The 26,927-nt window shown below is 48.9% G+C and overlaps 9 protein-coding genes across 9 annotated transcripts; 4 read left to right on the forward strand and 5 right to left on the reverse strand.

Moving 5' to 3' along the window:
* Positions 1-719: 719 nt before the first annotated feature.
* Positions 720-1,584, reverse strand: EPUS_08847 (uncharacterized protein; the record flags this gene model as incomplete). Its single annotated transcript, XM_007803164.1, has 2 exons — positions 720-1,114; positions 1,188-1,584. 2 exons carry the CDS (start codon positions 1,582-1,584, stop codon positions 720-722), a joined length of 792 nt encoding a protein of 263 aa, XP_007801355.1.
* Positions 1,585-1,927: 343 nt separating this feature from the next.
* Positions 1,928-5,653, forward strand: EPUS_08848 (uncharacterized protein; the record flags this gene model as incomplete). Its single annotated transcript, XM_007803165.1, has 1 exon — positions 1,928-5,653. The coding sequence occupies one exon, from the start codon at positions 1,928-1,930 to the stop codon at positions 5,651-5,653; it is 3,726 nt and encodes a 1,241-aa protein (XP_007801356.1).
* A 3,085-nt stretch (positions 5,654-8,738) lies between these two features.
* EPUS_08849 (uncharacterized protein) lies at positions 8,739-9,767 on the reverse strand (the record flags this gene model as incomplete). Its single annotated transcript, XM_007803166.1, has 3 exons — positions 8,739-8,911; positions 8,974-9,669; positions 9,725-9,767. 3 exons carry the CDS (start codon positions 9,765-9,767, stop codon positions 8,739-8,741), a joined length of 912 nt encoding a protein of 303 aa, XP_007801357.1.
* A 1,940-nt stretch (positions 9,768-11,707) lies between these two features.
* On the forward strand, positions 11,708-12,520 carry EPUS_08850 (uncharacterized protein; the record flags this gene model as incomplete). The annotated part of the gene is made up of 1 exon (XM_007803167.1): positions 11,708-12,520. One exon carries the CDS (start codon positions 11,708-11,710, stop codon positions 12,518-12,520), a length of 813 nt encoding a protein of 270 aa, XP_007801358.1.
* A 484-nt stretch (positions 12,521-13,004) lies between these two features.
* Positions 13,005-14,649, reverse strand: EPUS_08851 (uncharacterized protein; the record flags this gene model as incomplete). The annotated part of the gene is made up of 3 exons (XM_007803168.1): positions 13,005-13,124; positions 13,188-13,634; positions 13,690-14,649. 3 exons carry the CDS (start codon positions 14,647-14,649, stop codon positions 13,005-13,007), a joined length of 1,527 nt encoding a protein of 508 aa, XP_007801359.1.
* Positions 14,650-15,724: 1,075 nt separating this feature from the next.
* On the reverse strand, positions 15,725-17,113 carry EPUS_08852 (uncharacterized protein; the record flags this gene model as incomplete). The annotated part of the gene is made up of 1 exon (XM_007803169.1): positions 15,725-17,113. The coding sequence occupies one exon, from the start codon at positions 17,111-17,113 to the stop codon at positions 15,725-15,727; it is 1,389 nt and encodes a 462-aa protein (XP_007801360.1).
* Positions 17,114-18,499: 1,386 nt separating this feature from the next.
* EPUS_08853 (uncharacterized protein) lies at positions 18,500-20,219 on the forward strand (the record flags this gene model as incomplete). The annotated part of the gene is made up of 5 exons (XM_007803170.1): positions 18,500-18,733; positions 18,792-19,008; positions 19,061-19,449; positions 19,509-19,882; positions 19,961-20,219. The coding sequence occupies 5 exons, from the start codon at positions 18,500-18,502 to the stop codon at positions 20,217-20,219; spliced, it is 1,473 nt and encodes a 490-aa protein (XP_007801361.1).
* Positions 20,220-21,069: 850 nt separating this feature from the next.
* On the forward strand, positions 21,070-22,440 carry EPUS_08854 (uncharacterized protein; the record flags this gene model as incomplete). The annotated part of the gene is made up of 1 exon (XM_007803171.1): positions 21,070-22,440. The coding sequence occupies one exon, from the start codon at positions 21,070-21,072 to the stop codon at positions 22,438-22,440; it is 1,371 nt and encodes a 456-aa protein (XP_007801362.1).
* A 1,979-nt stretch (positions 22,441-24,419) lies between these two features.
* On the reverse strand, positions 24,420-26,589 carry EPUS_08855 (uncharacterized protein; the record flags this gene model as incomplete). The annotated part of the gene is made up of 9 exons (XM_007803172.1): positions 24,420-24,794; positions 24,869-25,029; positions 25,082-25,585; positions 25,645-25,716; positions 25,772-25,795; positions 25,846-26,020; positions 26,084-26,135; positions 26,191-26,267; positions 26,326-26,589. The coding sequence occupies 9 exons, from the start codon at positions 26,587-26,589 to the stop codon at positions 24,420-24,422; spliced, it is 1,704 nt and encodes a 567-aa protein (XP_007801363.1).
* Between the last annotated feature and the right edge of the window lie 338 nt (positions 26,590-26,927).

A 26,927-nucleotide genomic window follows, 5' to 3' on the forward strand; every position in this document is an offset into this window, starting at 1 on the left:
CACGGCAGGAGTTTGCTTGCTGCCGCGAGTCAGTCATAGGCGTTGCCTCCTGAGTATGTGGCTGGCACATGCATTTCCTGTGCCATGGCAGAGGAAATGCATCATCCATCACATAAGGTACAAATTACGCACCGTTTAGAGGATTCATTATGCATAAGATTTCTCTTAGATAGGCTCAAATAGGAAGTATCTCCAGCTTTATTATTTTACTAATTGGACGTAGATGAATTGGCCTATAGAGTGATAAAATTAATGTGTAAAGTGTGTGCAAATTGTCTCGCCAAGTGGTAATGTACGTTAGGTTGCTTAACTCGAGTTGCATTATTACCTACTCTCCCACAACACGGATCCTTGATGTAGAGGAATATACATTCAGAGGTTGCCGTCATAGATATCCATGCGCTGTCAGAGTCATACAAATAGCAACTGGTTCTTTTCTCCATCTTGTACACACGGTCTAGCCTAAGCTCGACTTCTATAATACTGCACGAGTCGTTAAAATATTCAAGCACAGAGCGTTATAACACACAATTCGTAAATCTTGCCCTGCACTGGTTTTATCTCGGCAAGTAGTCTCTTAACTTGAAGTCTACCTTCTTCTTGTCAATCCCAGAGATCACATGCCTGCCGTTTCCATGATATCGCCCTTGAAAGGAAAGGTTGCTTTGGAGGTCTAAGGGTGGAAGCAGCTTCACAATAACCAAGCTACTTAGTCCTCCCTAAGACGTGATCTTAAAATTATCTCTGGAGTAAAAGTAAGACTCGTTGCCTTCGCTCCCCTTGAGCTTCGAGTTAACCAGACCGTTCTCTTCAATGTCGTCCTGTTCCAGATCATCCAGGTCGAGCTCGACCTCTTCCTCGCCTGTAGAAGCGGCCCGATTCTTTGACAACATCACCCATCGAGGCTTCTCCAGGTATGCGGTCTCGGTGGACCTGTGCTTGAACAGCTTGAAAGAGATTTTCTGATAGCGGATAGCCCAGACCTTCTCACCCCGAGCATGGAAGTAGACAGAATCACTATGGCTTCTGCTATGATCGGCTCCAACTCCTACATCTAACGCCGCACCAAGGCCCAAGATATCGGCTCCACCGCTCGCGATAGTGCTGACCGGGACTTCCAAAATTTTCAGAGAGGTGTAGCGCAGAGGACGACTTGGCCTTAAAGGTTGCATTTGACACGGTCCGACACCCGACCACCAAGTAACTCTTTGCGCCCTCTCTAACGCCGTCCTCTAGCCATTGCCGGACCTCGGATGATTTGCAGAGTTGGATGAAGACTTTCCTGGGTTGTCTGAGCTCGATGCTTCGGGATCGGGCCGATGACAGTTGCACGCTCTCTTCGTTGCCAATCGTGCTTGATGTCCTCAAAAGTTTGGTGAGGTTGGATCGAAATGCGCCCTCACTGGAATTTGCCAACAGTACGCCAAAATTGTCGTTTTCATCGATGTACACATCGGTACTTTCCGGTGGGAGATTGCCAGCGAAGGCGTTGGTTTGTGGAGAGAGAAGTTCGGAGACGAGTCCACCAGGGCGAATTTCCTCGATGGGGACAAGAGAGTTAAGAAGCACAAACCTTGACTTCATCTTGACAAGGTTCTTACGACGTGCAATATGATACTAAGTTATGAGTCCGTTGACGAATTTCGTGGTGCTGAGTGGAAGTTGACGCTTTTCTTCGTAAGGTTCTCCTCACTCCATTCACGGCCGCGTCCAGAAGCGAGTGGGGGCCAAGAGTCAATGATTGATGTGCGCGACGACATGTTTCCCCGAACACGCAGTACAAGACCCGAGCTTCTACGATTAATCGACCGAAGACGTCCAGATTTCTTGTATTAGACAACCTTCAACCTGAAATTCTCCTGCCTGGCAATCTGTTTGGCATCTGGCCGCTTCCCAGATCAGACCCTTTCCCGCCCACTCTGAAGCCATGGCCAAACAAGTCAATGGCGGTGAGAATTTATTGGCGTTAAGTCCTGATGATCAAGCATTTGAATTTGCCCTTAGATACCAGGACATCAGTGGCCAATATGAGCAGAATGGCGATCCGGCCGACCTAGATGAGGCAATCAAGCAAATTGAACAAGCGGTTGATATTGGGAAGGGCCATGTTCACACGGCAGGATATCTCAACAACCTTGGGCGAATTCTTCGCCTAAGGTTCGAAAGGACATTCCAAGATGAGGACATCAGGAGGGCCGTCGATGCTTCTCGGCGTTGTCTCGCTGTGATGATCCCACAATCAACGCACAAACCACTGTTCCTGGCCAACGTAAGTGACACCCTCGCCGTTCGCTTCTTCCAGAAAGGCCTGTATGGAGACTTAGAAGAATCCCTTCAGCTAGCACGCGATGCAGTTGAGGCTTCATCTGCCATCGGCCAGTATCGTGGGCCTGCCCTTGAGGCCCTAGCGAGCAGGCTTAACGAATTACACCTTTATGACGGAGGCATTCAAAGCCTCTCGGATGCAATCAGCATTGGGAGGACACTAGTGGATGAAATCACTGAAGATGAGACGGCCCATGCCGTCTATTTGAACAATCATGCTTGTGGCCTTTCATCGAGACACAGCATGCTTAACCACATTGAAGATCTTGAGGCAGCCATTTGGCACACTCAAAAAGCTATTGAAAAATTACCAGCGGGTCACATAATGCGCGTTCGAATCTCAGCCAACCTCAATCGTTACTTGCACAGACGGGCCCTGCAGACTAAGTCACTGGCAGACCTTGACCAGGGCATCGACGGAAATGAAAAGCTTCTTAGGGACATTCCCTTCGACCACCCCCAACGTCCGATAATCATGATCTCTTTGGCTTCCGCACTTCGAGATAGGTACAGACAAACGGGGTCACTCGAACATTTTAATCGAGCCATTTCTCTGGTGGAGCAAGCGACTGCTATCAAGCAGATGCTGCCCAACTTCCGAGCTACAGCTCTACTGATCCAGAGTGAACTCTTGGAGATTAGGAATGAGCCAGGAGATCTTGCTACCGCCCTAACGCTCAACCGTAAGGCCTTAAAGATTCCTGTCGGATGTCTTATGGATCGTATTAATATTCTTGTTGGCCTGAGCAATCGGCTAGGAACCGTCTTCTCTTCGACTGGTCTTCTATCCGACATCGAAGAAGCTATTAGCTTGGCCCAAGAAGCCGTGGATTTGGTCCCTCCAAGCCATCCTGGGAGACCAGGCTGGCTACATAACATCGCACAGCATTTACGATCGAAGGCAGAAGTTGCAGAGCCGGCCGAGTGTCTTGGTAAGGCGATTGACCTAGAAAGACAGGCTATTGGATCCGTTGGCATAGACCATGTCGACCTCCACTTCTTGTTGGGCGGTTTAAGCTCGTGTCTTTCCGCAAGGTATCGCATGACTGGTACCACTGGTGACCTCGAGGAAGCGATTCATGCTGGACGAGGTGCTGTAGCCGCCACCAAGAAGGGGAGCACGGATCACCTAGCTTACCTGAACAATCTGTGCAATCGTCTCGTCACACGATATGACGAATCGAAAAACCCAGCTGACATAGAGGACGCGATTGCAGCCATATCTGAGGCCCTCACAGTGTCTCCAAACGATGCAGTCTATGTATCGACACTTGGAAATGCCTTGTTCAGACGATATGAAGTAGCAGGAGACAAGAAAGATCTTGATGAGTCCATTTGCTATGCTAAAAAGGCCATTCAGCTGCACCCAAGGACCGACGTTCGTGGTATTGGTTGTCTTCACAATCTTGGACTCCGTCTGGCATTCAAATTCACTTTATCATCGAAAAAAGACTTCGAAGCGTTAGAGTCTGCACTCAGGATCGCCCAGGAGTGTGTCGACGCAACTCCAACTGGTCATCCGGCACTGTCGGGTTACCTTTACCAGCTGGGTCTCTGCCTCACCCATCAAGTTCAGAGAGACATTTCGATAGACAGACTGGAAGAGGCGGTTAGAGCCTATGATATGGCGTTGTCCGCTTTTCAAAGATCATTTAGTGCAGCTGGCGCAACTCCACGAGCTCGGATTAGGGCCGGAAAAGCCCTTGCCGCCGGGCTTCTGGGGAACAAAAATTGGGCAGAAGCATACCAGGTCTTGAAGGTAACGGTCGAACTATTTCAAAAGGTCAGCTCACGTTCATTGGCGGGTGAGGATCAGCAACGTATGCTAAGCGGATTTTCCGGTATCTCCGCGTGGGCTGCCAGCGCTGCGTTGTACGCGGGGCTGGGACCTGCGCCTGCACTTGAGACCCTCGAAGCTGGTCGCGGGATCATCTCGAGCCTTGCTATGAATGCCAGGAACGATGTCACAGATCTGGCCTCGGTACATCCAGGGCTGGCTTCCGAGTATGAGCAGGCTCGGGCTGCTATTGCTTCTGCAGGGTTGAACAGTGAAGATATAGGTGAAGCCGGGCTGAAGGCTCATATGTGCGACCTAGCGAAGTTGCAACAGCAAAAGGTAGCGAGACTCGAGCAGGTGGAGGCAGACATCCGATTGCTGGAAGGCTTTGAGAGGTTCCAGCTCCCACCTACATCCGGACACTTGGTGGACTTGGCCAAGCATGGACCTCTTGTGTGTTTCAACGTCACCTGCTATCGCAGTGATGCTTTCATGGTCACCTCGTATGGCATACAATCGATCAACTTGCCAGACTTACAGCTTGCGACCCTTGAGGCGAATGTCCAACGTATCATGGGACCGGACAGACTGTCGAAATCGAGTATTCTGGAGAGATCGAAGAGTAACAAAGACATGCGACTGATACTTTGTTGGCTTTGGGAGGTGGCTGTCCAACCAGTCCTGCACAAGCTCGAGCTCCTAGCGCCTGATGGCGTCTCCCAATTACCCAGATTGTGGTGGGTGACTAGCGGATACATGGGCCTGATGCCTCTTCATGCTGCGGGAGATTATGAGAAAGAGAATTCCAAGGATTGTACAGCCCATTACGTCGTTTCGTCTTATATTTCGAATTTCAAGGCTCTGGTATACGCACGAAACCGGGAAGGCAAAGGGCGACACCTGGATACGAAGCACCTGTTGGTTGTCTCCATGCCAACGACGCCGGATGTTAGGTGGAAGCCGCTGAACGTGGCAGGGGAGATTGCTGCCATCGAGCGAAGTCATCGAGGTACGCAGAGAACGCAAATAGAACTTACTCTTCCCTCTGCACGTGATGTTTTGGAAAGGCTCAGAAGCCATAACATTGTCCATTTTGCATGTCACGGCGACCCAGACGCTGAGAACCCTTCGGAGAGCTCGTTGATTCTTTGCAGAGACCCAGGAGCCATCGACCGTTTGACGGTAAAACAGGTCTCTGAAATCACCAATACTGAGGCGCAATTGGCCTACCTCTCGGCCTGTTCTACGGCCCAACATTACTCGTCCGGTCTGATGGATGAGGCCATTCACATGGCCAGTGCCTTTCAGCTCATCGGTTACCCGTCCGTCGTTGGTACTCTTTGGGAGGCTGATGATTCCGCCTCGGCGAAGGTCGCAGAAGCTTTCTACGAGCAACTCGCGATTGTTGGAGATCATGTCAAGACTTCTGACATAGCAGCTCGAGCGTTGCATTTTGCAACGTTGACGATTAGGGATCGTAGGAGAGGCAGAGTCCGGCGCCCAGATCATGATGCGATTGGATGGGCACCCTTCATACACATCGGCGCTTGACCCTGTATCCTAAGGCCTTGATCCGGTGTGTCTAGAATCAAGGTCAACCGGGTAATGACGTCCAGGGGCATAATTTCCATGCGCTTGTTGTGCTATCAAGGATTATCAACATGTTGTCAACCCCACAGACGTTCTCTTCGAATCTCTTCGCCAAACACAGCCCACCAGCTTACTCCAGGGACCTCCAATCTATCGCGGCGACGGGAAGATGCGGTAACGAGAAAGTATCTTGACGGTCGACACATGAATCAGAAACGGTACTACACGTGCCGGCTGTGCCCATAATACGAATTCCTAGGTTGAAAACGTCGTGGTACGGCTCCTGTTGTGGCGGCCGGGTAGAGCTCGAGTGACCACTTCAGGCTTCAAGGTGATGATTGTCGCGGGCACTTTTCATGAACATCACCAATTAAGTGCAGGCAAGACCGAGATTTTGAACACTTGTTTGTAGGTCATAACCTATAAACAAAGAGCAGGCATATCTAACGCGTCTACCGCAAATCTCCATCGGCTCTGCTCCACAATTTATCCCACTGCTTGTGGAAGTCCTCGGTTACTCCGATCAAGCCCGAAGCCATTTCCCACCAACGACAGCCGTCTTCTCGCTATCTTGGCCCGAAGGCCCCTTCGTCAAGACATGCAAGAGCCAATCGAAAGTAGATAGTGAGGCGTCAGAATTAAACGATCCCCGGAAGAATTTCGTCAGACACGCAGGTGAACAACCTTGGTACGCCCGCGTTGGAGCAGTCTCATCAAACCTTGCTGATCAGTCTCGCTCACGTCAGTCTGCCATACATTATTTCGCTTTAATCACGGCAGGTATTGTACCTACCGCTCCGCCCAAACTCCACGCCTGGTCTGTTATCTTATCTGGAAAGGCGGCCTGTAATTTCGAAATGCCGGCCGTATTATTTTCATTGTGTTTCTAGGTCAGATTTGAGGATGGCCGAAGCGCCATTGCTAGCATGGACCTGTTCGCGCTCCTCATGTTTATTGCCGCCGACAAGTCTTCGCTGGTGCAATGTTGGAATTCGTAAGTAGTACCAATAATGACCGCTCTGGTGCGGCGCACTCAGCTTCAAACATGTTAAGAATTAGCTTTCGCTAGCGTACTAACTTAGTTTACAAAGTCCCCGCATGTGGCAAAGCATTTCCCTCTTGAGAATCCTGCAGGCTATGCTCAAAAGTTGGGCTGCGCATATGTGTATAGACATTCAATCATGTAAAGTGAATACTAAGCTGAGATGGCAGATATCAGTTGTCTGTTGGGCCTTATCGCTAACGTCCTGCTGCACGACCCTTCGACTACCCTACCTCTCACATACGGTAATACTTATCTTTACGGCAACACCGGCAATTGGATCGATTATTAGAGACAAGAGTTACATTGGAGCACAAAATCACCAGCAGGTTGGTTTGCATTGAGGCGGGTAGGGGGGCCTATGATTGGGATGTAAGACATCATCAGCGGCAAAGATGGCGGCCAAGATGACGGCATAGCAGGCAGGAGGGGGATGGGACGTCTGCGAGCGAAGAGGCAAGAGGTGGAGAGAGAGAGAGAGAGAGAGAGAGAGAGAGAGAGAGAGAGAGAGAGAGAGAGATAACAGAGAAGAGTAGACGAGGGAGTAGATTGAGGAGCAAGAGATCTTTTACGAATCCCAATCGGCCAGGGCTAAACTGGAAGGGGCAACACACCGGCAGCGATTCTGTTGCGTACATATAAAGCTTCAGAAATAAGTATACATCATCCCCTTGCCGGCATCATTGAAAACTACCTTGGTTTCTAAGATAGTGTGCTTTACAGTGCCACCACACCACTTGAAAAGGCATGGTTGTTAGAGGCGTGGATGCTGAGATGTCATGCGCCAAAAATGGATTTCGGTTTGACGTCTCCCCTGGCCCCTTTGATGCAGTTTCGATGTACAGCCAACTTCCCACTTCAAAGCAGAGCCCGATCAAGCAGTCTTCGATAGGCTGATAACAGAATTATTTGGACTTATCTTGCCTGTTCGAAGGCCCATTAGGGCCGAAAGCTGGCTCGTTCTGATCGTTGAATTTGGGGCTAGATGCCCTCAAATCTTCAAATCCCAAAAGACTTGTAAATTGAGAGGGTTGGGGAGTAAATATTTAGGGCACGTTTTCGGATTGAAGATCCATCCATAAGTGACTGAATCAGTGAATGAGTGAATAAGGTCGCGTAATTGAATCACGCTACTGACTCTAACTATCCCCTCCGTACCAGCACAAGGGTGTAGAATGTGCCAATTAGCGTCGTCGAATCTTCTTTATTTGAGGTTGCCACAACTTCTGCCCAAGCAGCTTGTTAGAGTAGAGTTGCAAAGAGAAAGATCCTCTGAAATGAAAGCTTTATAGCGCTGGCAGAATGATTTCTTTCTTTCTCTATTGTTATCAAGTACTGATTGAATGAGCAGCTGTGGACAACCTTATTTGAGCCTAAAGTGTCATGCGCCTGCCGGGCGGCTGCCGTGCGGCTAAAAGGCGCCAAATAAACGTAGATAGAATCAACACACTTCTACCACACAACTTCTGCGTCTTTTCTGCGCCTTTTCTTCGTCTTTTTCGTTAGGCCGCGGTCGTCTAACATAAAGCTATTGCTCCAGCCAGTACGAAGGGGATAGGGTGTCGGCGAGGACATTAGAGATGTGCAGGTGGTTCTGCCGGGGGGGAAGGCGGAACTGGAGAGGGTTGGAGGGTGGATTATGTACGGAAATGTTGAATTCTAGCTATAGGTTCGGATCCTACTGAATAATATATAGGGACCCAGCGACCTAAAGCCTCTATTGTCGATACGGATGCCTTTCCCAATAATGTGCATTTCAAAAAAGATCCAGAGAAATGGTTACAGAGAAATGGTTACAGAGAAATGGTTACAGAGAAATGGTTACAGAGAAAAGAAATGGTTACAGTGGTTACAGAGAAATGGTTACAGGCCTTTTTGACAATTCCTACACTCTCAGATTTCATTTACAGGTTTTGCACCAGATTCCAAATCGAGCTGTTCCTGAATCCGTGATGGTGGTTTTTAAAGTCGGACCGAGGGCTACCCTCTGACAGATCCAAATACCTAATAAACGAGTCTTACTTTTAGCTTGTCGTCCTTCACAATCTCATCTTTCTTGGCCATGAGTTCGGGTAGATCCCATGTGCAATTAATGTATCTACCCCCAAGCCAATCCCGCTTTTCCGACGTGAGGTATACAATCGAGTCAGCGCTCAATTCAGGGGTCTCGACAAAAACTGCGTTGAGAAACAGTCAGCGTCGAGTCCTTTGCGGGAAAGGACCCATGTATCAGACATACCAGGCTTGAGATGATCTGCGACTCCCTCAGGACCGCCCATGATATCTGTGGGACTGTTTCCAGGGTGGATGCAAAACGACACCACCCCCTGCGCGGAATATTCAGCGTAGATCAGTTGAGATAGTCTTAACAGTCCTAGCTTTGACACCTGGTATGCGCTCAGCGTTGGGTTGACTAGATGCGCTCCAACACTCGTCACATTAACAATAAACTTGTCCTGGCCTTTGAGCAGGATGGGCAGAAAAGCACGAGTCACCAAGTATGGCCCGCGGACATTGACGTCGAGGACCTGCCACCACTCCTCTGGGTTTGAGTCGGCGATTAATCCATGTTTACCAAGGATGCCCGCATTATTCACGAGAATGTCCAGCTTCCCAAATTCTTTCTCAACTTCTGCCGCTGCCATCTCAATGCTTCGTTCCTCGGTGACATCGAGCTTGATTGGTAAAAACTTGGGGGCGCTTCGATTGGCAGATACTGCGGCAGCCTCGACGTCTTTAGCGAGCTGAGACATATCGGAGCGAGCTCCAACAGCGATGTATGATGCGCCAGCCTTTGCGAATGATAGAGCCATAGCGCGACCCAAACCCTTTGACCCCCCCGTGATAAAGACAGCCTTGCCTGCGAAACTGACATTGGCAGGATGGATTGCCGGATAGGTGTCATTGTGAATGGTGGACGTTACCTCGTAGTCACCTGGCGCTATGCGTCAGCAGCTGCGTATAGACATGACTACATATGAGGCACTGACCGGGTCCTTCAAGAATGTTTGGCGTTCCTTTCGGGGGAGGCATTGTGTCGGTTGGAGCTGCAGCGAGGAAAGAAATTCAAATGATCCCGATATAGGAAATGTAGAACTCTCTAGAAAACATTCAATGGCCGAAGGCGTCGCTATGTCCAATATGTGCAGTCACCTTCTCAAAGCGAGTGCAGGCTTAAATTTCGGGAATCATAGATGACACATCTTGTTAACTGTGGGGGAGCGGGAATCTACCGTGATTGAATCCTAATCACCCAATCCGGGTAGATACTCCTAGAGTCATCAATGAGAAGGCCATCATGCCCTGCTGTTCTTTCTCGCATGGGGCGTGCTGTAGGTAAGACCTGCCCTAACGGATTCTGGCAGAGAGTTTGATAAGGGAACGGGAAATGGTACTGCGCCGTCATGTACGGACAACAGTTTCAGTGGATCAGAGCACATTATTCCACCAGAGATTGCTTCTTATGTCCGGCTGCTTTTCTATTTGCGAAGGCGAAGTGAGCACAGACCCTGGCACAGCATTTTCGAGGGCTCTTTTTTAAGAATCGCCGAAATGCGGCATCTACGTAGTAATGTATTTCGGAATTTCCTTTTCCTTTCCGGAGTTTTATCACGGGACTACTCGGGTGATTGTTTCTCCGAAAGAAGAATAAAGCACTCCAGCCTTCGATAATTAGGTGCCTGAACTAGCGTTGGCTTGCATTTTAGGCGGTTGAAGGATCGTGGATAGTTGCTCCACACGTTATATACAGTATCTAGGTTGTCAATGCGTAAAATGGGTGTTGCAATTTGCGTAATTCCGCCGTTATCACCAAGCACTGCGAATCTATTAGGAGGATACTAGTTTTCCTTCGCCAAGGTGATGGGAAGATGTCAATCAAACCACAGTCAGAATTCGACGACAAGAAGCTCCAGATGCAGTGGGCGCATCGCCAACTTCGGACTTTGTAGCTGAGATGTGGGATGGAATCGGTTTGAGGCCCTGGAAGATTTCCCACAACCCTGATACCGGAGTTTATTGGCATCGGGACAACATGCTGCTGACTGAGTGACCAGAGATATGTGCTTAAAGGGTGTGGTACCTTGTTCCTGTCATGCAAGGTCCCTCTCCCTATTAATTAGCCTGGGTCTTTGGGCTCCGGGTTACCCTCGCGGCTGAAACCACCTCGCTCCAAGACTGGCACGGTGAAATGTTCAGCCTGCTATCATTGAAGGGTTGGGATATGAATAACATCATGGATGATCCAACAACATAGGGTATCTTCATGCAAGACAAGCTTGAATACGAAATATCCGTTGGCGTTCATAGCAAGACTCAGCTGTGGCAGCCTGAGCGGTGAGCACAGGATCCCATCATTTTCATTTATTGTATGGACTTACGTCGCTGATGACGATCCTGTTATCGGTGAGTTGACAGGCATTCTAACCTCAACGAGCCATTCCTCGTGGATGGCAGCGGCTGGGAAACAGAAAAGGAGTGGGCCTCCTTGCCCCACAACAGCTTAGTTAATGAACAGGACCGTTTGACTATCTTCCGTTACTCCACAAGGCGAGACGAAGATACTGATATTTGTTGGATGTTACTTTCTGGCTTGCCACACAAGCTTGTTTCGCGGTGAATTCAACTTTCACAGTCTCATCAAACTAGATTTGGTCCTCCCTGCAGTAACGCGCCGTGCCATTGATTCCTCTGCTTCCTACACATACTGTGCAGCCAATACCACGGTCTGTTTCTTATCTAACACGGCGTACCAAATTCTTCTATCTGTGTAACACAGCTCATGTTTTGGTGATATTGCACTTGATGAGGCTCTTCTGAAGATCAATCTCTCTTCCAGTCACTCTCCTATAGTCATCTTTCTCAATCTGCTTTTCGCTTCGTCTTCATTGCCATCTAGAATTCTCTCACTGAGCTAGAAAATTCACCGGGACTCTATACGGAGTCCCTCTTCAATTCAGCCTTGATCCCCGACTATGACGATCACGAACCTGCTAGAAACAGAAGACCGAACGCTGCACCTGCCCCGACTACTATGTCTCCATGGTGGTGGCAGCAACGCTCGAATCTTCCGCGCCCAATGCCGAGTTCTCCGAGCGCAACTCCGATGCCATTTCCGGCTCTGCTTCGCCGAGGCACCCTTCCCCTCTCAACCCGGTCCAGACGTGTTATCAGTCTATGGCGAGTGGGGTCCTTTCCGTCGCTGGCTACGTTCCGGACCAGAGCATCCCCTAATCGCCCCGGAAGCGGCAGTTGGCATGATCGAGAAATCCTTGCACGCTGCCATGAGAGAAGACGACCGCCAGGGAGCCACGGGCGAATGGGTAGGGCTTCTGGGTTTTAGCCAGGGCGCCAAGATGTGCGCAAGCCTGCTCTTCCGCCAGCAGGTGCGCACAGAGAAGCTGGGCAAGCAGGGAACGGGCTCGAATTTTCGCTTTGCAGTTCTGCTGGCGGGGCGGGGACCTTTGGTTTCGCTTGATCCGGACCTGGTCATGAACCCTGCGCTGGTGGATGCGTCGCAGATCGGATTGGCTAATTTTCCCGACCAGAAGTGTCTGGAAAGGAGAGAGCATTTGCTACGACTACCGACAATCCATGTCCATGGCTTGCAGGATCAGGGTCTGGAGCTTCACAGACAATTTTTCGCTAGGTACTGTGAGGGAGGTCGAGGTGCGAGACTGGTTGAGTGGGACGGCAACCACAGAGTGCCAATCAAGACCAAGGATGTTGCTGCCATTGTGCAGCAGATCTTCATTGTCGCAAAGGAGAAGGGAGTCTTGAAGATGTAAAAATAAACTCCTCCATGAGCCGATATAGATTTTAGTAGTGATAATTAGAGATGCATACACATCGTCACATACATAGCGATCAAGGCCTGAATTGCTAGCAAGTGCTGACTGTTGCTAATGTCACCATGTCATACTAAGATGATAGCAAAAGGAAAATAGTTAGAAGTTTCCAACCCACTTCTCCCTATGCTCTTAGGTAGTGTCTCTCTTCCCAGACTGCTGGAAGCAGTGTCGCACACCGTGTAATAAAACTTTATCCTTGATCAAAGATTTTACTTAGCGATACAATTGATTCTGATCAGTGCCCAGTGTGTTTACCATAAGATGGGACGCGAGTTTTGCGTAGACATAATATCTATGTGTACATTCTGACTTTGCGTCATTGAGTGCGAGCTACCCAACGCCCATCTAGGATACCATGCAACTGACGCCGTCTATCTACTTTTACCACGTTTGTTCTGTGGTTGTTTTGCACATCAGAGGATTATAGCTGGGGAACGTATTTGCTGAAGGAGCGAATCTTCGCTCCATAGAAATAAAAAAGGATAGGGATGGGGACGAACAGAACCGCAAAGATGCCGAGGAAGCTTGAAGCCCAGAACACCTATCCGAAAAGTCTCATCAGCGGGCTTCCACTTGTATCAAATAGCAGAGAGAGAGAACATACCCCAAACCGTTGATACATAGGGACGGCGAATAAAGGAAAGCCACCGCCAATCAAAGAGCGCACGATGACGGTGCCTGAAATGGCCGAATTGGCGTTGGTGGTATAAATATCAATAAGATATGCTAATGACTGCAGCAGAACGACCTGTACTCCAATCCCAATGGGCACACCGGCAATGATCTGCGGCCACGGGTTCATGGTGGGGGAGGACGCCCAAGCAAACCAAAACAAGCCAACTGCAAGCAGACAAGCACCGACGATCATCGGAGGGAGACGGTCCTCAGGTACCACTTGGCCATTTTGGACCAACTTCTGCCTCATGATTGTTAACGTATAATAGACAACAGACACGGAGCCAATGATGATGCCAATGATAATAGCAATGAAAGGCAGTGCTCCGACAACCGGATCAAAACCTCTCTGCTGGACGAAACTGATCGGATAGGCCTTTGAGCGTCAGCGTTGAGAGAGGAAGGCAGGAGGATGTTTGAGTAATGCTCACCACAAACAGTAGATAGACCATGCCAAATGTGAATGAGATATACAACGTCATCAAAAGCAGTATAGGCTCTAGACAAAGCATGAGAAACGGTCGCCTGAGATAGCGAACAACAAAGTCTCTAAAATCAACAGGAGTCTCCTCCAGCTTGGAATGTAGCGCCCAATTCTTGGTTTTGAACCGAAGTTGCCGGGCCTTTCTCTTCAGGAGGACGGGCACGTAGGTTTCGGGCAAGACCAAAAGCCCAACTGCGCCGAATACGACACCCATTATCATCGAGAACCAAGCAGTCCAGCGCCAACCGAGGGAGCTTTGTACCACGACTGCCCCGATGATGGCACCGGCAGAAGGACCGATCAGGGTGGTTGCAGCGAAGATGGCGACTGCAACCCCGCGCTCGATGGGAGGAAAGAAATCGGCCAGATATCCGCCCACAATGGCTGGAGATGCTGACGAGGCAACGCCGCCGAGGAAGCGGAAGAGCAGGACGGTCTCCACATTCGAAGCCAGTCCAACGGGAACTTGACTGAGAATGAATCCCAGATAGCCGACAAAGAAGGGCGTTTTGCGCCCGTACAATTCCGACGCCGGGCCCATCAGAACCGGTCCTGTTGCGAAGCCAATAACGTAAAGCGATGTTGCCAGAGCCATGGTCTCGGGCGCCACTCCGAATTCCTGAGCAGTCACCCTGGCAGCCGCACTGAAAACCGAGCTTGAAAAGGTTGCTGCAAAGGTCATTGCTCCCAGGATGCTGGCGCAGAACCATTTTCTCCATGGCGGGAGATGCAGCGGATCCAAGGGGTCATGGGGGCCGGTTAAGACCACCAAGTGAGGATCTTTGCCCTGTTCAGCGAGTAGTGGTCGGCGCTCACCATCTGGGTCAGCGGCTTCGGTCGAAAACATCATTGCTGTCTCAACATCATGCTCGTTTACCTGCGGGAAGCGGATTTGGTTATGGCCCATGATGTGGCAAGTGAGACGACAGGTGAAAAGGAACAAAGACGAAAGTGTTGTGGCACACATCCCATCTGGATCACCTGTATACATAGACAGTATTTATACATTATTAGTAAGTCATTCACTTATGCAGGCCGCGAGGCCTAGTAGCAAGTACTGCCAAAATGTGCCAAAATTAACAGGACTTCTGTCCTACTGTCTGTCTGGACAGGATTTTATTTACCTTTTATTTGAAGACCATTTCTATTGTTCGGGGTATTTTAACTCCGGTACACTTGCGTGGTACTATACATAATCGACCCGCTGATCAGCGGGGCAGGGATTCATGCATGACAGGCAGATAGCAATTGTCGCCTATGGCCCTACTTGACAGTACAAATGCTAGGATTCCAACAACTGATTCAGCTACATCAACCACGTGATACAGATATTAGGATGGGGATCCTCAAGCTTCCTATCTACAGAAATGATGCTTTGGAGCCTTATGAAGTCGCGCCAAGTGTCTCTTTGCCAGCAGCGGCAGGGTGTCCATTTGAATCAAATTGAGTCAAATAAACCAAATCAAATCCGTGCTTTCATCAAATCAAATCAGGACTTTAGATTTGACAAATTAGTCAAATGGAAGTCTTGGCGGAAAAGTAATTTATTTTGAAATATTCAGGGTTGTTTTCGAAGAGAAAGTCTTGGCAGACTCTTTTTGTGAGGTGAAATTACGAAAGGCAGTCCTCTTAACAAAATATTGCTTACTAAAATTTGACTCTATTTGACAAATGAGTCAAATCAAATCAAATCGGCCTCTGGGACTAGGTAAGCAAATCAAATAGGGGTCAAGATTTGGTTTATTTGATTTGATGGATACCCTGAGCAGCGGTTATGTGATGGCCTCGGCGAAGCTGAGACTGGCCACTGAGACTGACTGATCAGCTGACCAGCTGACGCTTCCCATTCTACGCAGCTGCTCTACCTCAGTGCGAAAATAAAACACCAAAGATAATACCCCCTGGAAGGTTTTTACTTACATCGCCATTCCGTCAGACCAAAACGACCGCGGCGACTAACGTTATTTTTGTTCAACACCATCTCACCCAATATACTCCGCATACTCTTTCCACTCCTGATCCATCTTCAACGCCTGTACATCCGCCTCATTCAGGCACATCAGCACATCAAAGTCCCCGGCTTCCGTCTGTGACCAGAAGTATACACAACTCTCCAACGGGTGGAAGTTAGGACGTCTGACCAGCTCCGGCTTTCCCAGAATACCAAACTCAGCGCTGTATAACTCCACGTGTGCCAAGGATGAGAGCCCAATATCTGTGTCTGGGTTGAAGCTTCCCCCAAACATGATGCTGGACTTATCTGGCTCGTTGGCAATGAATGTGACCCAGCTGCGTACCGAATATTCGTTGTTCACGTCTCTTGCGGTCCTGCGCAAGATCGATGCAACCGTACCCAATGACGCCTTTTCAAGCTCCCTGAAACTGAGCCTGCATGTAGCATTGTAGCCCATCTGGCCCATGTATTCTTTGGGAATCTGCATCGCGCGCCGGGCATCGAGGGCGCGGGAGAATTTTGACAAGTCATCAGGTCGTTGGCGGCGATGTAGACGGACCGCGCCGACCCTTTTCCAGCAAAAGGCGCTGAGAGTGTCGTTGGTAGAAACGAAAGGAATTGAAGGGTCGCATCCTCCGCGACTGATATCGTCATTAGCGAGACCTTTGAGTTGTGCCAGCTTTGGAGCGGAGAAGCGGAAGCAATACCACGCTGCTGGAGGCCGTGAGGTCGTGGGAGATTGCTGTTGGCTTGGATACTCTGATAATGGTGGACGTCGGAGATGGCTGTGGTCCAGCATTGGCTCATTGGGACCGAGCAGTGGAATCAAACTTCTGCGATCTCGGTTCCCTTGCTGGGTCTCGAAATCTGAAAACTCCTCGCCACGGATGGCTTTTGCGAAAAGCCGCATACATTGGAAGAGACCCCCGCCGTCTATGAAATTGTGCTGGGCGGCTGCGTCTAAGAGAATACCGCCTTGAATAAAATTGGCCTGAATCACTAGGACTGGTGCTGGTTCAGATTCAGATTCTTCGTATATCTCGGGGAAAGCCTTGACCGGGCCAAGGATCTTGCCGTCAAATAGGGGGAAAGGGCCTCGGGCTTGAGTAATCTTCACGTAGGAAACGCAGACACGGGAACAGTCTTTGACGCGTATGACGGTATTAGGAGCCGCGAACAACGAGCACGGGGCCAATTTGAAGGTACCGGAGTTGCCAGGTCTACTGCCTTCATTGATGACTTTGCTAGCGAGCCAAGGAAAGGTGGATGTGAGCTTCAATGCCGCAGTCTCCAACAATTTGGCGACAGAATCCCTAGATACGCCCTCTGGCATGGGAAAACATAAGAGGACGTGGGTATATGTTTTTAGTCGAGATAATTGTCCAATGACATCTTGATAACGCGCAAGATCATTCATGATGGAGCAAGGTGGAAGGGCGGAGCCGATCCGGATATAAAGAAAAGTGATGGATGCTTCGTCGGATTGGTGGCGGATTATGGCTTTCCAAGCGATTATACCAAAGCCCCATTCTAGCTTGCAATTATTGTCATATTAAATTGGATCAAAACTTGCCTTGTGCATTGTGCCGCCCAACTGACTTTAGCGAGCCAGACACGAAGAATCAACACCATGCTGTGAACATGCTACGTGGTTCGAGTAGAAAGAGCAGGTTGCTCTATCTATTAAGAGTAAAGAGCGTAGATATGCGTACAAATTGGCTGAACGGTATAGCCAAATTAGCGGCGGAATTACAGTAGAAATCGACCAATCAAATGCGGGCAAATCACAGGGGGAAAAGGCCAACAAAATCAACCAATCAACCAATCAACCAATCAACCAATAGGCCCTCACGAAGTTCAACACATTCACTTTCCAGGACTATCTGCCCATGACAGGACTTCGATCCGCAATTCATCAGAGCCAACATTTGGAGGGTATCTGTCATACCCCTGTCATACCCCCCTGTCATAACCCCCTGTCATACCCCCCGGTCAAACGCCTTGTCATACCCCCTGTCATACACACCCTTGGTTGGCCGGACAACTATCTATATTTACTCGGCTCGGACTATCTTGCGGAGTAACAACTTCAAGTTGAAAGTACTACTACTAGTAGTAAGCGAATGTATGGTCTTGGCGCTGAGAGTCTCATCCCATCCCAAATCCTCCAGTGGCAATTTGAAATCTAGCTGATACAACCACACTTCCACTACACTACTCCACCACAAGATGCGAATCAGCTGCGTCATGGGGCCTACTGGATAAGGTGGAAAACACGCAGTCATAAGAACGGAACATCCTACTCCATCACGGTGGCTGCTTTTAGCACCAACTGAGGAACCATTCCAGCCCCTAATCTAGTATGGCATCGATATTTACATTGAATTGTTTCAGAAACAATAAGGCAACAAAGGGTCCCACAAGAGGATGCGCGGGCAACCTTACCGATCCAGCTTGGGACTATTGTTTCTGCTAGCAATACAACAACTCGAGCAGCTGAGGGTGTTGGATGGCTATTGAGCGCCACGCTGTGATGAGCTTGTGTTGGATGGCTATTGCGCCGCGCTGTGATGAGCTTTCCTTGGAGTGGCGTTACTCGTTTCCTACGGGATCAAACAAAACACAAGCAATCAAATGGAAGAACCACAGTTGTGTTCACATAGGGAGTAATATACTTCAGCGGAGCTCAGAGATGGGAGAAGTCAGCCACGATAGAATAAGCTATAAGGGGGCCAGGTCCCCAGATCTTTTTTGATCGGCATTGTTCGGTTTCTCTATACGTGTTGGATATCCATTGCCAACCATGTTTTTCCACGTTGCTTTCCTCTTCATTCTTCCTCTTTTGGCTGCCTCATACCATCAAAACGCTAGCGACATCCACGCGTTATTTGGGCCCAGCCTTTCTTCTGAGGCTGAGATTTTGTTGCCCTCCTATGCTAACTACACTGAAGAGGTGCAGCAGCGATGGTCCAGATGGGCAGAACCTTCCTACATTGGTGCCATCAAGGTTGCAACCGTTCAAGATGTCCAAAACATTGTAAGCAAAGTCACCAAGGATCGAAGATTTGGTTAAGGCTGCACTAAGCGAGACTTAGGTCAAAATAGCGAGTGCGAACAAGATACCATTCCTTGCGACTGCTGCTGGACATGGGGCCTCACTCACCTACAGCGCCGTGCATGATGGCATCGATATCGATCTCAGCTATCTGAGATATGCAAACCTAGACGCACCGAATAATCTTGTCACCATTGGCGGAGGAACCAAGTTTCTGGAGGTTTGGGATGAGCTGCAATCCGCTGGGAAGGAAATCCGTACGTTTCCCTACACACCCCAGCGCAAGACGTGGCTGACGTTTAGGGCCAGAAACCGGTACAGCTTCATGCGTTGGCACACTTGGCGCGACCTTAGGTGGTGGAATTGGCAACCTCCAAGGCCTTCACGGCCTGATGATAGACGCGCTTGTATCCGTGAAACTAGTCACAGCCAGTGGCGATCTTATAACGGTATCAGGCCAAGAGAATGCTGACCTTTTCTGGGGTATCCGTGGGGCAGGCTTTAACTTTGGGATTGTCACAGAGGCAACCTTCAAAGTTTACGATACAACAAATAACGGACAAGTTATGGAAGGTGATCTCTTATTTCCTGCCAGTGCAAATCGCTCAATCTGGGAGATCATCAAGTCCTATGATGATACGCTTCCTGCCGAGCTCTCGTTGGTAACCGTCGTGACCTATAACAGAACAGCTGGTGAGGTGAGTTTGTCTTTGAGATCTCCCCCAACTGGTCGGCTGCTGACGATAATACTTTTTAGCCGAGAATTATTTTGAATGTCGTCTACTATGGCCCGCAGGAGGAAGCCATGCCCTATCTAGAACCCTTTTTGGAACTCAATCCGCTCCGAACCAACATTACTATGGTCCCTTGGAATAGGCTTTACGCGGCCCTCTTTTTTGCCGCCCCATCAACGGCATGCTTGGAGAATCAGTACCTCAACATTGCTGGTCAAGGTCTTAGGCAGACTGATGTGTCTACCTATGAATCATTCTTCGCTGACGTGGCAACTTTTTACCGTCAGCATCCGGAGATCAACGGAACCTTTGTTGCTTCCCGATTCCCAAATCAAGCCGTGTTGGCGGTCCCGGATGAGGAAACTGCATATCCATATCGTGATATTAAGATGCACTTGTATGTGAACCCTTTTTTCATCATCCCAGCCAGTAATGTCCTCCCTACATTTTCTCACTAACAGCCAAAATACGACAGGCTTTATCAAAACATTTATCCCAACAATTCTACTCTGGATCAGATCGTCGATTCCTTCCTGGTTTCATCGCGCAACAAATTCCAGACAACGAGTGGCTACGAAAGCTTTACAATGTACGGCAACTATGGCCATGGCGATGAAGGCCCTGGGGTGTGGTATGCACCACGAAAGCTCAAACGTCTCGCACGTCTGAAGCGGAAGTGGGATCCGGATCAGCTTTTCAATTTCAACAATCCCTTGCCGCTGCACTGGTCATGATATTGTGGTGTGCTGATCTTTTATCTTGACTACTGGGTACGAGTATAATCTGCCTGAAGATCGATCTTTGTCACATCGTACTTGACAGTTCCTACATCCTGGGCACATGTGTTTTTCTGGTATGTACAATATACATCGCAAGTTTCCTGGTTATGAGAAGTGATCAATATTCTAAAGAAGATGATTCGGGAGGATTTCGTTCTGGAGACTGGAATCAGATTAGAATTATTGGCGCAAGCATAATACATCTTTTACAGAAATTTGTGAGTAGCTTCTCTTGTTAACCTGTCAGTGACCACATTACCACGTATTGGGTTTCTACCCTGTCTGAAGAGCTGAAGCTATGACGGATAATAAGCAATATCAGAATCAAGACCTCCAGTCTTGATTTGGAATACCATTGCGGTTTTTGATCGGATTAAAGTATTTGTATTGTTTCATGAATATTACGGGAGGGGCGCGGCTTCATATTTCTCCGTAATAGTATTCTCGAGAGTACCAACAACCCTTGTTCAGTACGCACAAGACCAATCGGCGATGTGAGAGACCCATCCCACGCCACTTGCCCGACAGTCGAAAGAGAAGGAAAGACCTGCCGCATTCATCATTTGCCCTCAGCAACATAACCTCAAGCTCAAACCAGGCTAAGTATTCGTCTTTTTCTCGACCTACATCGTTAGTGAACTGCTTAACAGAGGCAATCTGGAAACGCTGTGGTTAAATCATAACACGCTTTGCATTGAGATTGAGCCACGAATTTACCGTATGTATTTGAAAGCTTCATTTTGGTTCTGGCACTTCAGATGTTTGCGTCTGTCTGGCGGATCTGAATCTAACCATTCCTGCGTAGATGACTTGGTCAGAGTCCCGCCCTGGTCACTATCAAAGGCGTATTGGAGAAAATGAGAAATTCATCAAAGCGATAGGAGATCGTGCCCATGCTTCAGGCCGCGAACACTGGTCAATCACCTCCCAAGCTTCATTCAAAGTGACCGAGCCTCTCCAAGGCGATGATTTGCTCACCAAGTTAAGCCGTGCATGGAAGAATTTGCGATTTGAACATCCCAGCATTGCTTCCACAGCAGAGGAAGAAACGCTGAATTACGTCGTCCCAGACACCAACGCGCTCGACAGGTGGGCCAACGAGACCTTCTTTGTCCACGACGAAAATATCAGCGCCGGCGATCTGATTGCTAGCTTCAAGCCATCCCCTTACATGACAGCTCACTATATACCAAAGAGTTCTCAGCTTATCCTGCATACAGCACATTGGCGTACAGACGGCTTTGGTGCGTTGCAACTACTCAACGCCTTCTTTGAGGCATTTTGCGCCGCCACGTCAGGTCGAGATCCCTCCAGCCTACCATGGGGCGAGGAGGTTGGCCGACTGGTCCCTAGCGTCGAAGAGGTCCTCAATCTGCCAATCACTGTAACACCAGAAATAAAGGCCACAGCAGATCGGTACATCTCTACTCTTGCCCACGTAACCGGCGCAGTTGGTGTATCATACCTTGGAGACAAGAGCACCTTACCCTCTGGAACTCGGAGCGCACGACTGACCCTCTCTCAACCCACGACAAGGGCAATTTTTGAAGCCTGTAAAGCACGTGATATCAATGTACTCTCCGCAGTTCATGCCTCGGTCGCTGCCATCACCTTCGCCGGTGCGCCAGCAGATTCAAAGCACAAACACTACACCAGCACCATGCGGTTCAGCCTCAGGCCATATCTGCCAGAACCATATAACACGCCTCGATTTGCATCCGGCCTGTACACCGGAGGCTATATGTTCAGGATACCAGCCTCGCAATCTTGGACTGAAAATACCAGACGATACAACGACGAATATCACCTCGGCGTGACAAGGGAGTTTTTGCTGGCTCGCAGACAATACGCGCTTGATGTGCAGAGCCTACTGCGAAAGAATCCGCCTGTCGATGGTCCGCCGCCGAGCGAGGTCGATATCTCCAGTGTGGATGATGCGGAGTTGCTGGTATGCCCTGTCCACAAAAGCGGAGAAGAGGACGGAGGATCAGTGGAGATCCTGGACGTAAGTATTGGCGTGGAAACCCTAACGCGGCAGATGTATTGTTTTGTCTGGACCTTCCGAGACCAGATGAAGTTCAACCTGGTTTACAATGAGGCCTTCTATGACGCCATCGTTCCTCTAGAGCTGTTGGCCAAGTTAAAGGAGGTACTGCAGACGGAATTGCACATCTAACCTTCAGCCCAAATTCTCATCTGGCGAAATGTGTTATGCACTGAGATGAGAGTAACTGAAATGGGGGTTTTTCTCTTTTGGCTAGAGGACCTTTTTGGCGAACAAGCGGGTGGATTAATCTTTCTATCACAGCCAAAGTAGTAGTTAGGGTCAACAATGGGCTTATCCAAAAATTATTTGGTTGGCCATCAACCCAGCTTATCGAGATCACGCATATCATACCAGAACTTCCCTCTTCGATAACCGGCAGCGCCCTCTCTGCACCCTTTCTCGATAACGCCCTTCTCCACCGTGACGATTGATGATGGAAATAGAGTTTGAGTACGGAGTACTTCTGCTGCCTACTCCAGTACTGCCCATTGCACAAGTGTTGCGAAAGCTTGCCGCATGCATTGGAGGAGCTGCTGCTCCACATAGATAGTTACAGAGAGCCAAATAACAACCTGGAGTGTTAAAATGTATATGGTGATGAAGTGGGTGATCTGAATGCTCTCTATCTGCAGAGGACAAGGCTAATCTAGTGTGCGGCGTGCGGAATCACGTGACAACGGCCTTGGCGTTAGGCGCGGCCTGCCACTGCAGTGGCCTACGAATTCCAACACCTGGTTAGTCAAGGCAAGCTTCTCTTGATTCTTTTAAACTAGTAGCTTTCAAGATATACTAACCTCTTTGGGAAGAAGTAAGTATGACGTTCACAAAATCGAATGTCCTTAAATCTATCTACATCAAAATCTACTGGTCAACAGTAACTGTTGATATAGATTCAAGCAGATTCTTACCGCGTAGCAAAGTATTTGATATGATTCGTTGGAGGAGGAGGAGCAGCAGCAGCAGTATTTTGGGTGCTAGATTATTTGCAACACTTTTGCAATGGGGAGTACTGGTAGTAAGCTAATCCGCCGCTTAAATTTACGGCGGACTATTAATGATTAACAACACATCACAAATTTTCCCAGTGACCCCACCTGTCACGGCTGCCATGCTTGTCGGCCGCTAGCGCTAGGGCCGCCGGGTATTGATTAGCACTACGCGTTAGTAAGGGGCATGCTCGCTATATAGGAGCGACCCCAGTGCCATCCTCGTCGGCTCTGCAGTCTTAGGATAGCACTCAACATGGGCTGAAGATCTCGCGCACTCGTCGCCTGCTTCCAACGTGACACGTGACACCACCAAATCAAGATAGAGATTCGTACGGAGTAGCAAACTCATCTTTACAAGATGCTTCTTTTAACTACCCATCTTTCGGTTGTCCTAGATGTTACATAAAAATAAAAGCTTCAATCTAGACCTCTACAGAATTCGTACGCAGAATCCTCCACAGAATCGGTACAGAATTCACACAGAAAGTACATATAATTCGCCCACAGGATGCACACAGAATCCGCAAAACCCTCAGAATTTCGTGCACAGAATCGTCCTTTACAGAATTCGTATACAGTATTTACAAAATTTGCAAAGTTTTCTGACTTTTTATTTCAAACGTTCTATACCAGCAATGTATGTACAGGATGTATACAACATCCAGATAAGAACTTCTACTTCTACGTAATATCTGGAACCTGTGGTCAAAAGGTGAAGCTAAACAAGTTCACTGTATGTGGAGTTCAGAATTTTGATATGTCGTCAACCCAATAATGATTAATAGTCCGCCAGATAAATTCCAGCAAAGAGAACTAGAGATAACTTTGTATGTGGTCTAACCAAAGGAGTCGTCGGACTCATATTTGATCACTCGTGGTTAGTGGGAAGCAAGAAGTCTAGATCTTAAAGGTTCGAGAAAGCCGCATAAACCTGATTACCCACGACCGATTAATCATATTCCAACCTCGAAAGCTGTTCTCAAAATTGACAGGCACCATTCAAAGGGTCGAAGATGCGATCTCCTGAAAAAATTTCGTCCTTGAAATAAAGGACCGTCAAAATTTAGCCTTTATCACAACAGTCTCCTTGTCTTCCACATTTTTTTCCACTTCCAGCCCCTAGACTTTTGAAGCCTCGTTCTCCTTGTTGCGAATATCCTTCCAGCCCATTCCCCACGCAAAGACAAAGCAGCAAACACCTGCGCTTGCAGTCAGATAGAATACACGGGCCACACTTTCCGCATAAGCCACCAACACATTGGCCAGATCATCTCCTGAGACGACGTTCCAGAACCCGGTCGCGCCAGCGGCAATTATGGTCTCGGGATCAACCAGAGGTGCATATTGCGCTATCAAAGAGTTCAGACTGTTGGTAAAAATCGTGGCAGAAAAGCTAAGGAACATGGCTCCGCCAAATGTCTGGCTGAACATGATCAGAGCCATGGCGATGGGGATTTGCTGGGGTGGGAGGGTATTTTGGACGGCGATGATGGGCTGCAAATCAGTATTACCGGTCAGCAGACGCAAGCAGAACACGAGGATTGATCAAAGAACAAGGCGAAACCTACCATCTGCAGTCCGACCCCGCCACCAGCTCCTAAGAGGATCTGGTAACCAATCCACCTTCCTGTTGAGGTGCCTGGGGTAAATGTAGACACGAGACCATTCCCAATAGCTAGGAGCACCCCGCTGAGGAGACTGAATGGAAGATAGTAGCCTAGCTTTCCAACTGTCTGGTTGTCAGTAAAATCCCACTATACCTGGAGTGTATATGTCATTACCCAGTGTCCCGGCGCCGATGGCAAGGAAAAGCTGACTCAGAATCATCGGAAGGAGATAAACACCACTGAGTGTCGGAGACACGTCCTTGACCCCTTGGAAGTAGATCGGCAGATAATAAGATGTTGTGAACATCTGGCTCATCAAGAAACCATATACCAAGCTACTCGCCCACACAGTCCTCTTACCGAGCATCGGCAAGGGAATCATGGCCGCATCACCCTTGTAGTACTCCCACGCTACAAAAACAACAAATGTGGCGCCTGCACCGCAAAAGAGTCCGATGATGGTCGCACTGTTCCATGCGAACTGATTGCCACCATACTGGAGAGCGAGCAGCAATTGGATGGCAGCCGGTGCAAAGATTGCGAAGCCAAGGAGATCAAGCTTTTTCGGGAGTGTGCGGAAAACCGTTAGGGCTTTGGGCTTTGCGACCGGCCTAGGGACTTTGACGAAAAAGAGCGCTGCCGCAACGAGGCCACCAATGGGCAGATTTATGTAGAAGCCTTAAAAGTGAGGTTTCATTAGACAAGGGCAAAAGCAAGGAAATAGGACGATGACCTACACCACCGCCATGTCGTGTACTCTGTGAATGCTCCTCCAACCAAGGGCCCAACGACCAGACCGAGTTGTGAAACTAGTCGACTGGTAAGGTGACAATCATGGGCACGTGATAGGGACTTGGACCTTACCACCCATGACAAATCCAATCAGAGCTGCCACAGCCTCTTAATCAGTGGAACAGCAAAACAATTGGGGAACTTACCTGGTCGTTTCGGCATGGGGACGCATTCAGCAATGATGGTGAAAGCACCGTTCTGAATGCCCGAAGTTCCCATTCCTGCCACTGCTCGCCCCACAATCAACATTTCCGAGGATGTAGCCACGCCGCAGAGGAGGGAGCCCAATTCGAAGACGGCGAAAAAGGCAAGGAAAGTCCACTGGAGACAATCAGCCAGTTTTCCAGGTGAAAAAAATGAGAGAAGGGTAATGAATCTGCTGACCTTGGAGTCGAAGTTGACGTACAAGCTTCCCGTCAGGGGGAGAAGAGCGGCGCTGTTACCAATGTCAGCCAGTCGCTTCGCCATCAAACTTGGGACAGTCTATGCACCTTGCCAGCTGGAAAGCACTACCATACCAACCCACATCCTGAAGTGAGCTGAAGTCGCTCGTAATCTGGGGAATGGCCTACGGAAGATCTTGTTAGGTAAAACAACGTTCCTTTTTCAGAGCTGTGGCAATTTACCGTAACAATGATAGATATGTCCAGCAACATGAGAAAACACACGAGGCATATAGCACCCATGATGGTGATGAGCGGGACGCCAGTAACCCATTTGTGCTCTTCCTCAGTTGAGACTTGATCAGTTGGCTGTTGCTTGACATCATGGGTATATTTCTGTGAAGAGTCGTTTGATGGAGCTGTAGAGTGTTCCTGCTGCCTGACTGGGTCTGCCTGCTCAAGGGAATGCTCCCGCGATGTAGAGGTGGCCGTTGTTGATAATGCCATTTCGTGGAGTACTGACACCAAGATCGACCTGGGAGAGAGAAGTGGATGTTGAACCTCAATCGGCCACGAGTTTTGATGGGAGTGCACCAGGGGCATTAAGCTTTTATAGGAGCTAACATCTTTTCAGCGTTTGTAAGCAACAATGACAGGTTGGCGAGCTTGCCAATCATCACAACCAGCACCGAACCGGATTTACCTGGGTTGCTTAAACCCCTAAACCCGAAGAATGGCCCCAAATCCTACCGTAAACCCGAGGCGCCTCTCAAATCCTTCTTTAGTGAGTGAATGCCCATCACATATCCCAACATTTGGACCGTTCTCATCTGTAACTACCGGCC

This window comes from Endocarpon pusillum, assembly GCF_000464535.1.
Source record: "Endocarpon pusillum Z07020 unplaced genomic scaffold scaffold2034, whole genome shotgun sequence".
In the NCBI taxonomy this organism is placed as follows: Eukaryota; Fungi; Ascomycota; class Eurotiomycetes; order Verrucariales; family Verrucariaceae; genus Endocarpon; species Endocarpon pusillum.